Source organism: Diadema antillarum, unplaced genomic scaffold (assembly GCF_040938485.1).
Source record: "Diadema antillarum isolate AM-2024a unplaced genomic scaffold, OU_Dant_1.0 seq00000635_RagTag, whole genome shotgun sequence".
Classification (NCBI taxonomy): domain Eukaryota; kingdom Metazoa; phylum Echinodermata; class Echinoidea; order Diadematoida; family Diadematidae; genus Diadema; species Diadema antillarum.
This window is the reverse complement of record NW_027271552.1, coordinates 1,010,641-1,025,277: the sequence shown is the minus strand read 5'-3', so window position 1 is coordinate 1,025,277 and position 14,637 is coordinate 1,010,641. Positions and strand designations below refer to the sequence as shown.

Here is a 14,637-nt window from a genome sequence, read left to right as displayed (position 1 = left end):
TATGAAATGTGTCACTCATGAACAGCTGATGATGATGTGTATTCGTTGTACAACAATAAACATAGAGGGCGCCAAAGTGTCAGGATCAAGAGCGGGTTGATAGAGCTGTCATATCTGATATTTCTTATTTGAGTTTTTAACATCATAAATGTGTTTTGGATGATATTTGCCCCAACATCATATGGGAAATTGCACATTAAAGAGTTATAAAGCTTCTCAAAGAGACACTTTTGAAAATTATGCCCTTTGTTGTTGTTTTTTAGAATAAATTTTGCAGTTTAATTAGTTTTTCATAAGATGAATACATAGATGCAGGTAGTGTGTGCTATCTAATTTTAGTAACAATGTTTCCATGCATAACAACATTTTGCTGGAATATAAAAGAATATGAAACAGATTCATCAATAAGAATAATGGGAACAGGATGTAGCATAGATATAGGTGGTAGGACATTAGGAACAGGTTAGGATTAGGGTAGGCGTACATTAATCCCAGATTGTGCCTGTATAATCTCATAACTATAGTTTTTTTTTTAGATACCCAATAGAAAATAAACATTAGACGTTTGTAAAAGGTTTTCTGGATGTATAGACGAATATATGAAAGGTTCTCTAAACGTTCTGGAACAGGTCATAAGACTTTTTTTAGACATTCTTAAAACTTTTTTGAACATTCTAGACGGTTTTCAAAGGTTTTTTTTTTTCTTTGACGTCAGCATGCAGAACATGGATGGAACGTTTTTAATATTCCTAAAAGGTTTTACTGACGTCTATAACGTCCACAAGGTTTTCTGCAGGTCCTTAAAAAATTCCGAAAGTTTTTCATTACTGTTTTTTTAAACGTTTCAAAAACGTTTTTATAACATCCATTGAAACATTTTAAATACGTCGAAAACCTTCCACAAAAAGATGCTCTGAAAACGTTTCGACAAAACGTCCAAATAACGAACTTGGAACATTTCAAGAACATTGAGAAAACGTCCAAATGTTATCTCGGACATTATTTCCTCATAATAATGTAAAGAAAATCAAAACAGGAATACAAATTAGCTCAAGATAATAACAAAATTTTGCAAAGAAGTGATTTGCAAAGAAAACACAGCAAAAAATACTTGTGGTTGGCCACCCTTTTACCAATATTACTATTTATCATTATCATAGATTACGGTACTATCATTTTTCCTCTTTTTGTTTTAATGATGATGATGATGATAATACTACTACTACTACTACTACTAATAATAATAATAATGATAATAATAATAATAATAATACTAATAATAATAATACTAATAATAATGATAATAAAAATAATAATAATAATAATAATGATTATAATAATAACAATAATAACAATAATAACAATAATAATGATACTGATAATTATTAACTTATTATTATTATCATCATTATTATTATTACCATTGACATCATCATCACCATCACATCATCATCACACAGCATCATCATCATGGCCACTTGTCTTCGTATTCTTTGTTGTCAACGCGCGCCCTCACTGTATCTAGGGGAAGTCCCGAAAGCTGGCTACGTACAGTGCATGATAGAGATTTCATTCAGCTGAACACTAGGGATTCTACACTACAGCTACCATTGTGAATCTGCACGCCGCCTCCGCCCCGCCGCACCGGCCGTGTCAAGTCGCGTCCCGCATTACTGCTGCAGCTGCTGAGCCTAGCTAGTACCCGCTTGCACGAAGAGCATGGATGCTGGTAATCTTTTCGACCGCGAAATAGAGTGTGAAGACGAGACAATTCTCACGATCAAGCAAAGTTTCATTGGGGATGTTGGTTGTGTCGTTTGGGATGCTGCTCTTGTTTTAGCGAAGTATCTAGAAACCAGCGGTTTCAGACGACGATATGGCGAACTGACGAAGAAGCGATTGCTGGAGCTTGGAGCCGGGACAGGTGCCACAGGCTTAGTTGCTTGTCGTCTAGGGTAAGTACAAAAGTCGTGATATTATGCCATGCACCAACAAGTGTTAGGCCACATGTACTACCATTTAGCATGCGATGCGTAACAAGTGCGCACGGAAACAAATTTGCTTCGACTGGGCCAAACTTTTTGGGCCTGAATGATGATGTGAGTGCAGGCTCACTATAGCCTCCATGATACAGGGCCAGCGCAGTGTTTTCAAAAGTGTGGGGGCCCACTTCCGGTTTTCATGAGCTAACAAGCAAAAAAAAAAAAAAAAAAAAAAAAAAAGAGGCTCATCTCTTCTCCCCATGCACTTCCAGGTTTCTTCAGCTGACAAGCAAAAAAAAAAACCAAAAAGGTCTTCAGAGAAAAAACATAACCTTACCACCGCCATACTTCAAGATCTCTATTTATTTCTATTTTAGTGCCACTTACGTACTTCCGGGTTAAAAAAAGTGTTGGGGCCCAAAGTGATGACACCGCCGGCCATGTGATATAATGCACACCTGTAAGGAATAACGGTATTATGCTTTAAGTTACATTCCTTCTTATACTTCCAGCATTCCGGGTAGGGAATGTCAATCTAAATACTTTAATAATACTACACTTATGTATTATACTAACCCCGGCGTGGGGCGCTGTGACCAGTATGGGTTGGGGTCGATGGGTGTGCGGTTAGTAATAGATTACTACTAATAATACTATTAAATGTTAGTATTGATTGCTCCAAACCAAAAGGTTCTCGTTTTTCATTTGTTTTCCTTTTAGCTGCTATTGTGGTTGGCAGTAATGTCTGGCACTACTACATTTTGTAAAATATTCATCACGTTGTCTCACTCCTCAGACTGAATCGATGATTTCATTATTTAGATTTCACTCTGCTAGTAACTTGTTTGACAAAACCTCAATCATGTCAAGGTATTCTCCTTTCCTTAGCTTGTTCATTGATAATTATTGTTTGCGCTGAATTGTTGTACACTACAATAATACTTTCTTGCCACAGTGCTGATGTCATTTTGACAGACCTTCCAGACTTTCTGCCACTGATGGAGATGAACATTCAGACCAATGAGAGTGCACTGATGGGATCTGCCAAGGCCAGGGTTCTGAAATGGTAACAGATCAGCAGTATACAAATGATGCACAGGTCTGAGTGCGTCAGTACATCGGAATTGTGTGCATAAGGTACTTGTAACTATGGAATGCTTAACCCACGAGGCGAAGCCGAGTTGGTTTAGGCTTAATTCCATAGTTACCGCATGCACACTATATTCCGACTGACGCAGGAAAAGACATGTGCGTCATCTGATTTATAGAATGGGTATTTTTCTTGCCAAAAACCCATATTTCTATCGTGTTACCCGATGACAAAATTACTGGATGCATTTCCTTTTGGCTCGCCGTAAACGAGCGTGCATCAGTTTTTCCTGGACGCACGGCCAGCCGTGCATCAGTAAAAACTGATGCATGGTTGTTTTAGCCAATAGGCGTCTCGTACTGAGTGCGCGAACGCTTGCTTTAGTGCGCGAACCTTTGTTACAAGTACGCGTACTCTTGCTACAAGTGCGCGATAACATGTTTACCACTGTGACTCAGCGTGCGGCCAGTAAAAATCAACACATAGCTCTCGACCAATCAGATCGCAGGATTCTCGCCACCCATTCTATAATTTGTTTTAAATAACTGCTAACAGTATAGACTGTAGATACAGTCTACATGTAAGCCTAGATGTGATACAAGATAGAAGAGTCCTGGGCTGGTTTGTGGGAGGGGAGGGTAACTTATGGTGGGTTTATACATTCTTTGGCTGTCTTTTCCCTTTAGTATTTCTTTTTTAAACAACTCTTTTCCTCAGTCTTCCTTTTCTTCTCTTCTTGCCCAGTTTATATCAAGTCGGAAAATTATCATACAGGGACTGTTTGTTTGGTTTGTTTATTACCTAAGTGTGGCATGCAAACTTGTAAGTCTCATTTGGCTGCTTGCCTATCCCTACCTAACACACAAACAGATAGTCATACAGACAGATAGACAGACAAACAAATATTACTTAAATGATGCATTGCATTGCATATTTTTTAAAGTTTACTCATGTTTGATATTATGCAACATTTTCTTTGTTTCTTCTTCTTAGAACAACATTTACCTTAGAACTAACAGAAGACTGAATTCACTATAACATTTGATAACAATGACTGTGTGGTGCAACAAGTGATGAGGTTAATCGACATCTAATTTCAGTTTTGAAATCATATAACTGTTTTTGCTCTAAATTTTGTCGATGTTTCATTTGCTATCTTCACTCTATCCTTTTTCTTGAGATATTCACAGTATGCTATACCATCCTTCAAATTAATTCATAATGTTTTCTACTATTGTCTGCAGGGGAGATGATGTAGCAGACTTCCTGCCCAGCCCAGACCTGATTCTGATGTCAGATTGTGTTTACTACCCAGAGGTAATAGAAGCAATGCCTATCAAATATCTCCTGACTTATACATCTAGAATTTGTAGAAATTTAATTGTGGAATTTTATTGACTCTTTCGACCCCCTCTAGGCTCTTGGAGAAAACAACATATAAAACCAGAAATACAGAAATAATGACATTCCGGAATTTCCAGAAATATTCATAGAACTAATATGCCTAAATGTATGGTTCAAAAAATCTTTCTAGCATTCAGTCAAAGATGGAAAATTGTTCAGTCTAATTTATGTCATTTTCAGTGTTTCAAAATACATTCAGGGCTCGACACTAACTTTATTTTTCGGTGGCCCGATGGAGCCACCAAAATCATCAATTTCAAATTTTTGGTGGCCTGAGAGAAAAATTTGGTGGCCCGAAAAAAAAAAAAAACATTGATAAAAGTCCATTTTTTAAAAATAAGTCGCACACTTATTGCATGCATTTATGCATTTCCGGCGCAAAAAGTTACCAATTTATTGACACACTTTTCAAAAAATTCTGGTGGCCCGAGGTGGGCCACCAAATTTGCCCTTTTCTGAAATTTGGTGGCCCGACTTTCATTTTTGGTGGCCCCGGGCCACCGGGCCACCGTTAGTGTCGAGCCCTGATGGGAACTTATGTTGCAAAGAAAGAACATGAACATTACATGAGAAGTAACTTTCCTACGTAATCTCATGACACTGCCATGTGGGAATGGGTTTTATGTGACAGTAAGCCTACAAGTAAGTTATCTCATATAAACATGGAAAGTAAGAAGGCATTTAATAATTCATTTGAATGAAATGTTACTGGGAACATATCAGTAACTGATGTTATGCTGCTGTTTGCCCACATCATATGCATAATTTACATTAGAGTTCCCATAAGATATGACTGCATTACACATATCAAGAGAGATATAAAGTCAACTTCATGTTAGTTGAATATTATATGAATATTATAGGTAATGTTTCTTTGTCTTTGTGAGCATTCAAAGGAGGTGGCAGACTCACCAAGTCTGACACATTTTACATGAATTAGGTGTGGGACCCACGCCACATGGATCTTTCTCACTCAAATGCACCTGACAAGCTTTTTCACCCTCTATGGGTCCTGTCAGCACAGACATGGAAAAGCTGAGTGTTCTTCATTCTTCACAAATATCTTTTCTGATGTAATCTTGCCATAGTAGTTTTCATCGTATCAACGTGTCTCACACAAGTGGAATAGATTGGAGAGGGGAAATGTGTGATCATAACCTCTACACTTTGAACTTTGATACCAACAGTCTGTTGGTCCCCTGGTCAAGACTCTGGTGGATCTGACTAACCAAGGAGGGCAGATTATCTGCTGTTATGAGGAAAGGACAATAGGACAAAATGCTGAAGCCCACAGGCTCTTTGATCAGGTAAGACTTTTGTTTTTCAGTCTCTTTTCTTGCAGATATTTTTCTGTAGTACTTGAGTAACTCCAACTTCAGTCAACCATGCTCAAGTCGACCCGCATATTAAGTAGAATAAATGCCTAAGTTGAAAGTCTTTTCAAGTCCTCTTCTCTTTATATACCGATTCTATCCTTAATTCGTAAGTCAAATTTTCTCTAATTCAAAGCCAGATTTCTTGACTGTATCTCCCCATTTAAAAGTGTTGTGTGATCACTGAACTTTGAACCGCTTAGCCATGCACAGCATTGTATTAGGTGAAGCATAATATGGGATTTTACAAATTATGTGCCTTTTTACACATTCTCATTTGTTCATCTTTGCTTGCATTCCAAAAGGGCAACTGATTGCAATCCTCACCATGATGGCACATACAGTATGATTGTTATTTCTTTCAATGAGCTTCAAGTATCAATTGAGCAATATCAAGTCATCACTTGATTTCTCTCCCCCCCCCCCCCCCCCCGAGTAGTGTTCACAGTCCTTTCTGATGAAGAAATACATGTAGATTGTTTGCTGTTTATATTGCCAGTAAGACTCCATCACATAACTATTCCACAGCTATTGAGTGAACACTGATAGAGTCCTCAGCCAGATTGTTTGATGTTTGATGTTGAACAGCTCATGGACCCTCACTTCAGTGTGGAAGAGATTCCAAGAGGAGAACTGCATCCAGTGTACAACAGCGAGGAAATTCACATCAAGCAGTACAGGAGGAAAACAGATGTATCAGAGGACACTCTGAGCTGATGCAGTACAACTTTTGAGCATGGAATGGACTCTGATGGGTAGCGGAAAATTAAAAGCCAATAAAAGGGTTGCTTCCAGTGTATCAGCAGAAACATACTGTATCTGGAATTTACAAATAAATGAAGACGGTCTGATGAATGCTGGTTACATTCTAGCTTTAACCCTATTCTAACTGGGCTATTTGAGACCAAGTTTTTACTGGGGTGGGGGTCAATTTGACCCCCCCCCCACCCTTCAGATCTCGGCCGCCGATTGCGCGATCGCCGCAAAATTTTGCCTGAACATAAAGCTGAATGTCAACTACAAGATTACGTGGTCACACAATAGAAAAATGTTGATTTTTTGTTACTAAAGTAATTATGCAAATTTACTCATGAAATCATATTTTCACCTATAACTCCATCAAAAAGACTGAAGGATTGCTAATTACAGCTGTATCATCTATATAGGAGGTTTGAGCAGCTCATTAAAAACGCATATTGTAGTCCACTCAATTTTTACCGTTCAATATCAGAACATATAGAACGAAACGCATAGGCCAACGTATTAATTCACCATAGGCTACGGTTGTTACTTACCGTTCAAGATCACACCATATTCAATTCTGTCTCGTCTATTGCGCGAGCTCTTGCTGAATGCGCAAACGCTCGCTACTAGTGCGCGTCATTTTGTTACAATTCACAAGCGCGCAAACATCTTGCTAGTTGTTTCTTTCATACGCAGTTTTAGGGGCTTCCCCTTTTCAGCGCTGGGATGTGACTGCAGAGTCAACTTCCATGAGGAGTAGAAGCCGGGTAATTTTATGCAGTTTATGCTTGCTCTGCTTGATTGTATAGATGATAATTATTATAATGGCCTTGATTCATGGAATACCAGGGAATATTGCACTCGTTAGGGTCAATATTGCACTCATCTTCGATTCGTGCAATATTAGTCCTAACTCGTGCAATATTCCCTGGTATCCCATTCATAGCCGTCCAATATAATATAAATGTTTGTGTCAGAGTTCCTTAAGACACATCAAACAATTTTCATGTAAAAGAATAGCGCAATCAAAATGAGTTTCTTTTGTTTTTTTATTGTTTTGTTAATTTCTTATGTATTTCATTGTTTTTTCAACCTTTTGTTTTCTATTGTTTTTGCCAAGATTTGTTGCAGGCACTTTTCCAAGCTTATCTACATTAGAATTGATTAATTTCAATGGTTAAAAGTTGAAATTATCTAATTTATATCAATTAGAAAAAAAAGCACAATTTGCATTGGATTTGCACACAAAATCATGAATTTGAGCTGTTTTCGGGTTGACATGCATGTGCAAAACATTGTGTAACGTAAAACTTCAGAACGGTGTACCCGGACGTCGCAAATTTGGTCTCAAAATATGCGGGAGACTTCAATGAAAAAAGGTCATGTAACAACGCGGCAAAATCTTGGCGCGTTGCGGAACTGTGGCGCGAAATGTTGAGGGGGGGGGGGGCAAATTGACCCCCCAGTTAGAATAGGGTTAACTGTGACATAAGTTGTCAGTGACACAAGTTGTCCTCTTGCTAATGGGATTCTTGTATGTGTAGATCTACAAATGTATACAAGACAAAGGCTATGGAAACTAGAATTTTTAAGGAAGGGGTTCGGCATTGTACTGGGGCAGCTGTCTAACCGGTTGTAAAACCATGTAAGTGACACATTTAAATTTGATGACTCTTTCCTTTTCCAACTTGTTGGTAGGAATTTATATTCATATTTGTACATACGATGTAGATAAATATGAGTTGGGAGGAACCTGATGAAAGCAGGGTGATTGTCATGGTTGTAGGTCCTTGTAACTAGGGTGCCCTGCACACATTGGAAATGTATACTGTACAGTCACATGTACTTGTATCAGTGTGTTTGTAAACCCAGGCATGTGTGCAGGTCCTATAGATGCTCGTTCCAGATCTGCAGTGTGTAAAAGATTGTGCTACAATTTTATACGTGTATTTATATCTTTTCTGCTTCTCCCATCTCTGCTGTAATTTCATCTCCACAAATCGATGACCAACTTGTCTCCAACTGTGCAATATAGTGTGACATCAATCAGCACTACCTTCAGTGACAAAAAAAAAATGATATTACATGTACAAGAACAAAAAAAAAACAACAAAAAAAGTTATACCAGTATTGTCCTAAAGCTCTACCTCTGGGGAAGGAAGCACAGAAAGAATGAGAAATCAAAGATGTTAAAAAGAGAATTTGATTAGCTGACACTTTGCCATAGCTGCACTTAATAGGCCTACAGTGCACTGAAGTATAACTAAATTCCAGTTACAACATTTGAAGTAAAAATTCAGGCTCCAACATTATCAGCTCTATGTTCTTTATTGTTGATTTATTTGGTTGTAATGAAATTTCCACATTAACGAAAGAAAACTGCCGGTCCCAGGCACTTTGTTATAACAGGAGTCCACTGCGTTGACATTTCAATTCAATCAATTCAACTAAATGGCTATTTTGTTATATCTTCATCGTATTGGACAAATACCATGATGGGATTCCCATCATTCTTTTGTACGCATATTTATGTATGATACAGTTAAAGTGCAAAGTGTATATACCTGTATAATTTTTTTTTTCTCCCTCAATTGAGATTTTCTCAACAATAAAAAAAGTCTATGTGTCAATATCTATTGTATTTCAAAACATTTCAGGCTAATTTCATTTGTCTTTGGCTGTTTTTATCTCTCTCACGCTCTCTCTGGGAGTATGCACTGACAAACAAATAAAAACACATACACTGTACATGAATTTCACAGAAATGCATGTACACTGTACTGTATTTGTTTCTCATGCCATGTAGATCTCTTTGTATTATAAATAGACTCATAACATAGTGGAGTCTACCTGGTAATAATATTAAACTTTATTAGACTATATACAGAACTGTACAATAGATGAACTTACATATCTTAATACAAGTACACGTGTATTCTTGCACTAATCTACAAGTTCAGTATCATGTCCAAAGGAAATTTCATTGTTAAGTTTGAGGTTATGACCAGATATGACCTCTGACCATGGTTCTCTTTGGGCAGTGATTATTTCCATGGATGCCACATACATTAGCTCACATTCCATAATGCCTCTCAAAGTTGCCTTAGTTGTGTGTCATGAACAATTTGCATTTTTTTTTTTTTTTTACTTACAGCATCATCGCTTTAAAAGGGATGGTACAAAGTTGTACAGTTTGGGTTGAGATAGGGCTTCAGGTTTCCAAATTTTTTTATGATCATTTTTTTGAGATAATGAGAAAACTCTTCTGAAATATGAAAGAGCATGGGAGGAATCCAGAGTTTATTTGATGAACATCAGTTTTGAAATGGCCGAGATATAAAAAAAAAGTAAAACAAAGCAATCCCAGTAAAAGGATCTCTTTGAAATAAATTTGAATTCCTCTCAGAATTGTACGCTCTTTAACATTTTATGAAGTGTTTTCTAAGTACTGTATCTCACAGTGTGCGAGTATACTCTTAGGAGGTTCTGCACAGTATAGGAAGAAGAATAAGTGAAAAGCTGAATCCTCATCTCAACCAATACTACACGTATACAGTCCCTCTAAGGTGTAAATAAAGGAAATGCCGACAGGAACAGGAAAAAAATCAAGAAACAAAGTACAGTAGGTTTGTGGACAATGAACACTGTAACACATTTGCTGTTTCAATGCTGACGTAATATGGATTGTGGTAACTGTCTGGAATATATGTTATAGAAGTACAATGTATGTACTTTGATAGCAAGTCTAAATTTCATGAATCGGACTTTCAGACAATTTTGGCGGTGGTGTAATTCTGTAAAATGTACTCCATACAAGTCACCTTCATGTTGAGATCAAACTGAACATTTTCACATGCTCGTAAAATATGCGAAAAATAAAAACCTGGGGGGGGGGGGGGAAGAGGGAGGAGAGGACGAATATAGCAACGTACTTCTCCAAGATAATGGTCAGGGCAGCACTGCCCATTAACACCTGTTTGTTTGTTTGTTTTTTAACAATGATGGTCTATTGGTAATCTTCCCTTCCACGTCATGCTGCAAACACTGCAGGCTGAAAATGACCAAGCTCAAAAAATGGAGCAAAGTGGCACTGAAAGAGTGCAGAAAAGCCTTCACTGTAGTAATCCAAACACAGGTCATAGCCTATAAAATACATTTTTATGACTTCAGATGCATAGTTGTGACTTTTGTGTACAGTGTGCCATGAGAGGGGTACATGAGAGCCTGTACAGTGTATTCAACCAATGTCTGTGAAGACTTTATGTGCTATGACTTGAAAGATCAAAGCATTACACAAACAAAACAAACAGCTTCTGATAACTCCATACATGTATCCTGAAGGCTAAATGTCCCAGTCGTGCGCACCAGCACTCTTAGCTTCAAAAACGCATAATTTAGTCCATTGAAAAGGTCTCCTTCCTCTTGTGTTTGTCTCGTAATGATCACATGGACAGTTTAAATTTGAGCCCCGGTGCTGCCCTGAAGTGAAAGGCCCCTGACCAGATCTGCTTGTCTGTGTCTGTAAATTGTCCTTCACCTTCCATCCTGTGCAAGAGAGAGGGCAATGAAAGAAAGAGAGGGAGACCGTGAGAAAATGGATTATCATTTAAAGGGGGAAACTAAGAGTTACAGATGGTAAATTAATTCTGCATCAATGAGTTCATTACGTGTAGATGCTATTCAGTAATACTCCACTACCAAGCTGTATGAACAAGTACATGTGGAACATTTTGTATATCAGTTTTTCACATAATGGTCAATGTGACAATTTGCACTCCCCAAAACAGAATCAAGTTTTCGTATGAAACAGGGTAAATGAGGTTGCTTTCACTTTATGGTAATGAAAATTAATAAAAGAATTATATGCACACACACATATATATACACGTAGAGCAGCTAATCAGAAATTGAGCCTCGTCATACATTTTTCTTTCCAGCAAAGATATGTCATAGGCAAATAAATCCAGATGTGGCAACTGTTACTTTTCTGTATTATTTTATACATGTATTCTTTTTTTTTGGGGGGGGGGGGGGGGTTGGGGGCAAAATACTGTTTTCTCCAAATTTCATTAGAACACATTATCTTTTGCAAGAATGGTAGCAATGCTGTTATCAAATTCCCCCCAAACAAAACAAACAAAACAAACAAACAAACAAACAACAACATCAACAACAACAAACCACACCTTTACAGCCCTCAGAATATTGTAATGCCAAGTCTTATGTACATAAATCAGTGTATTATATTTCTTGCTTGTCACTTGCCTGTTTTCTGAAAATGTGCCATCAAATACAGCTCCATTGGGCCAGGTGTAGGTGCCCTTCCCCTGGAACTGATTGTCCGCAAACTCTCCTTCATATACGCTGCCCGAAGGGTGGGTCAGTTTTCCCTGACCATTCATTTTGTCGCTGGACCATTGTCCTTCATAGCGCTGACCATCTGTTGTGATATGGTTTCCATAGCCACATCGTTCAAGGGCACCATCATCAGTTTTTATGTAGTCTCCCTCTGTCCAGGTTTAAAAGATTGAAACAAACATACTTTCAGAAAAGTTGCTATTAATTTCTTGTTGTGTAGGCTCAAAGGAGATATCATGATCAGTCTGGACCAAGAACATGCAATGTCGCCAGTACAATGAGCAACAGGAATTTCACTTGCCTTGGTACACACTCGTATATTAACATTGAAGGATCACATTTGACATCACATAAGGTCGAATAGGTTTTGTACAATTCCAACACCCAATGCTCATACTCCAAAAACTCAAGATAAACCTAGATACTATTGGTTTTCACTTTTTGACAATGTGGATCTTTGTGGGAGTTAATGGATTGAAGTGCAAATACAGACTGTATTCCTACAGCATATGGATGCCAATCTATAATCTATCTGAACTTCTTGTAGTGAGACAACTGGCCTTTCACAAAACAAAATTTTGTCTCATGTCAAACACAGTGAGTAATACGGGCAGCAAACTTGACCACTGTTCAGCAAACAATACTACTGTACTTCATGTAACACGATATATTATGTTCATTTATAATGATTCACCTACAGTTATGTGGCTTCTCTTTTCTGGGTCTGGGCAAAAATCATAAATTGGAATGTACAGTGTAGCTTTGGATTTTCGTATGACAAGATTCATGCAGGGTAGAAGAGAGAAATGTGAATTTTAAAGGGCCCGTTTTTGGGCATTATTGGCATGCTGTGGTGCAATAATGACAAATTATTTCAAGACTCCCACAGAATGATTGGATCAATCTACATTCCTGGTTATCTTACCGTATCTATCACCATTAGGGAAAACAAAAACACCCTTCAGAGTTGAAGATCTTGGCTCCTCCTTGCCATCTCCTTTCTTGCTTCCTCCTCCTTTACCTGAAGAAATGAGTCATTCAAATTCACTTTAGACTTTAATCAAAAAGGGTGAACGACATTAGTGACAGATAAAATTTGGATAGTCAAATTACAAGTACATTGTAATCCACGTCTGCATGCATATTATGTACAATGCTAGCCCCGGAGACCGCGCCGCTATGCGGCGGGGTCCTGGCGGCTACCTCGCAGTTTTGCTAAAGTGAGAATCACGAACAACTTCCTATTGCCACATACGGCGACTTCACGAATAAATCATGGGTAAATTTCTATCATAAACACAGTGACATTAAAAAATGAAATATACATTACCCCACTGCCTTGGTTCTTTTCACCAATTTATCTAGAAACTGCAAAATTTTCCACGTTTTTTAGGAGTAAGCGGCCTGCCCTAGTGGGAGAGCCGTGCTGCCATTTTGAACGTGTATATCCATTAGTACGCATCTACGCATGTAGCGAGTAATACAGTAGCCTTTTGTCAAGGCCCTCTTGCTGTATGGTGTAGAGAGCCCAGCCTAGTAAGGTAGCGCGACTCGCTTCGCTCGTCCGTTCACTCGTCCGTTACAGCGAGAGGGCCTTGACAAAAGGCTAGCATTAGTGAGCATCGGTGAGCTGAAGATAATTCGCCTTATAAGACAACATTTTCTGCTTCATAAGCAACGAAATGCATCAAACAGTCGCCAATTGGAATCATTTAGGTTTAATCGACCCAAGTATTCCTAGTAGTTTTTGTTGAAAAATTAAGGAAATATAGCGCCGGAACGGCACCCGTTTTGTACAACATTAAGATCTGAACGCGAAAACGGCGCAGCCCCAACGCTGCACGTTGGGGCTAGTCGCAGTTAGTACAATGCAAGCTGTAAAAAGTATGCTTAGTTTAATAGCAGTGCACAATATCTAAGGTTTCTAGGTTTTTGTTTTTGTTGAGAATTGTTTTTTTTTTCCTCCACTGCCCTTCCTTTTTTTTTTTTTTTTTTTTTGCCATTGCCATTACTTGACTTCATGACGACAATAGTGTGGTGAACATACAGTAGGGCTCCACTATTATGGGCTACAGCCTCAGGACCCCTAACCGCACCAGCGACCCAAACACGTATGTGTTTGGGTAGCAGTTGCGGTGACAGGACCCCTGGATCTTCTTGGTACGGTACTCATAGTAGTGTCTAGAGAGTAGACCTCTATCGCTCTGACAACTAACGTTAGACTAGCGCTAGCCTGACCAGACGTCGCCATTGTTGGGTACAGGGACAGGGCTGTGCATAGTTAACTTTGGACTACATCTCACAAAAATCAAAATGACAATGTGAATCTGGATCTGTTAGTGTTACTGTCACTGACAGACAGTGTTTAATATGCTAGTCACCTCGGCTTGACAACTCAGGCTAGTGTATTTGCTGATTTGATAAACTCAGGTTGATAAATGTATATGTACGTTTTATGTATGAGTTGACTATGACTATGAGTAGACACTATGAGCATTGATAATGATGCACTAGCTCAGAAATTAGATCTTCATCTAACGTTAGTGTTGCCTACATCATTATTCATAAAATTAGACTTCTAGCTAACAGGTTACATGCCGAGTGAAAATGTTATCGACTACTATACTATTGTTAATAAATCAAATGACACGGTTACTCTGCAGAAACTCTGCAGTTGCAGTTATTG

The 14,637-nt window shown here is 38.3% G+C and overlaps 2 protein-coding genes across 2 annotated transcripts; one reads left to right on the top strand and one right to left on the bottom strand.

The window, feature by feature from the left end:
• The first annotated feature begins 1,719 nt into the window (after positions 1–1,719).
• On the top strand, positions 1,720–6,714 carry LOC139736274 (protein N-lysine methyltransferase METTL21D-like). The gene is made up of 5 exons (XM_071647004.1): positions 1,720–1,955; positions 2,938–3,048; positions 4,317–4,389; positions 5,664–5,783; positions 6,438–6,714. The coding sequence occupies exons 1-5, from the start codon at positions 1,720–1,722 to the stop codon at positions 6,564–6,566; spliced, it is 669 nt and encodes a 222-aa protein (XP_071503105.1). The 3' UTR covers positions 6,567–6,714.
• Positions 6,715–11,035: 4,321 nt separating this feature from the next.
• On the bottom strand, positions 11,036–14,202 carry LOC139736273 (uncharacterized). The gene is made up of 4 exons (XM_071647003.1): positions 14,190–14,202; positions 12,877–12,972; positions 11,859–12,102; positions 11,036–11,138 (listed from the first exon to the last, which is right to left on the bottom strand). Exons 1-4 carry the CDS (start codon positions 14,200–14,202, stop codon positions 11,036–11,038), a joined length of 456 nt encoding a protein of 151 aa, XP_071503104.1.
• Positions 14,203–14,637: the final 435 nt, after the last annotated feature.

Excerpts from the sequence above, each read along its gene's own strand:
- LOC139736274 (XM_071647004.1), top strand. The coding sequence starts at position 1,720 with ATGGATGCTGGTAATCTTTTCGACCGCGAAATAGAGTGTGAAGACGAG. Across the intron at positions 4,390-5,663 it reads ATTGTGTTTACTACCCAGAG|TCTGTTGGTCCCCTGGTCAA; the intron begins GTAATAGAAGCA and ends TGATACCAACAG. Across the intron at positions 5,784-6,437 it reads CCCACAGGCTCTTTGATCAG|CTCATGGACCCTCACTTCAG; the intron begins GTAAGACTTTTG and ends GATGTTGAACAG.
- LOC139736273 (XM_071647003.1), bottom strand. Across the intron at positions 12,103-12,876 it reads CCCTAATGGTGATAGATACG|AGGGAGACTACATAAAAACT; the intron begins GTAAGATAACCA and ends AAACCTGGACAG. Across the intron at positions 11,139-11,858 it reads GGCACATTTTCAGAAAACAG|GATGGAAGGTGAAGGACAAT; the intron begins GCAAGTGACAAG and ends TCTCTTGCACAG.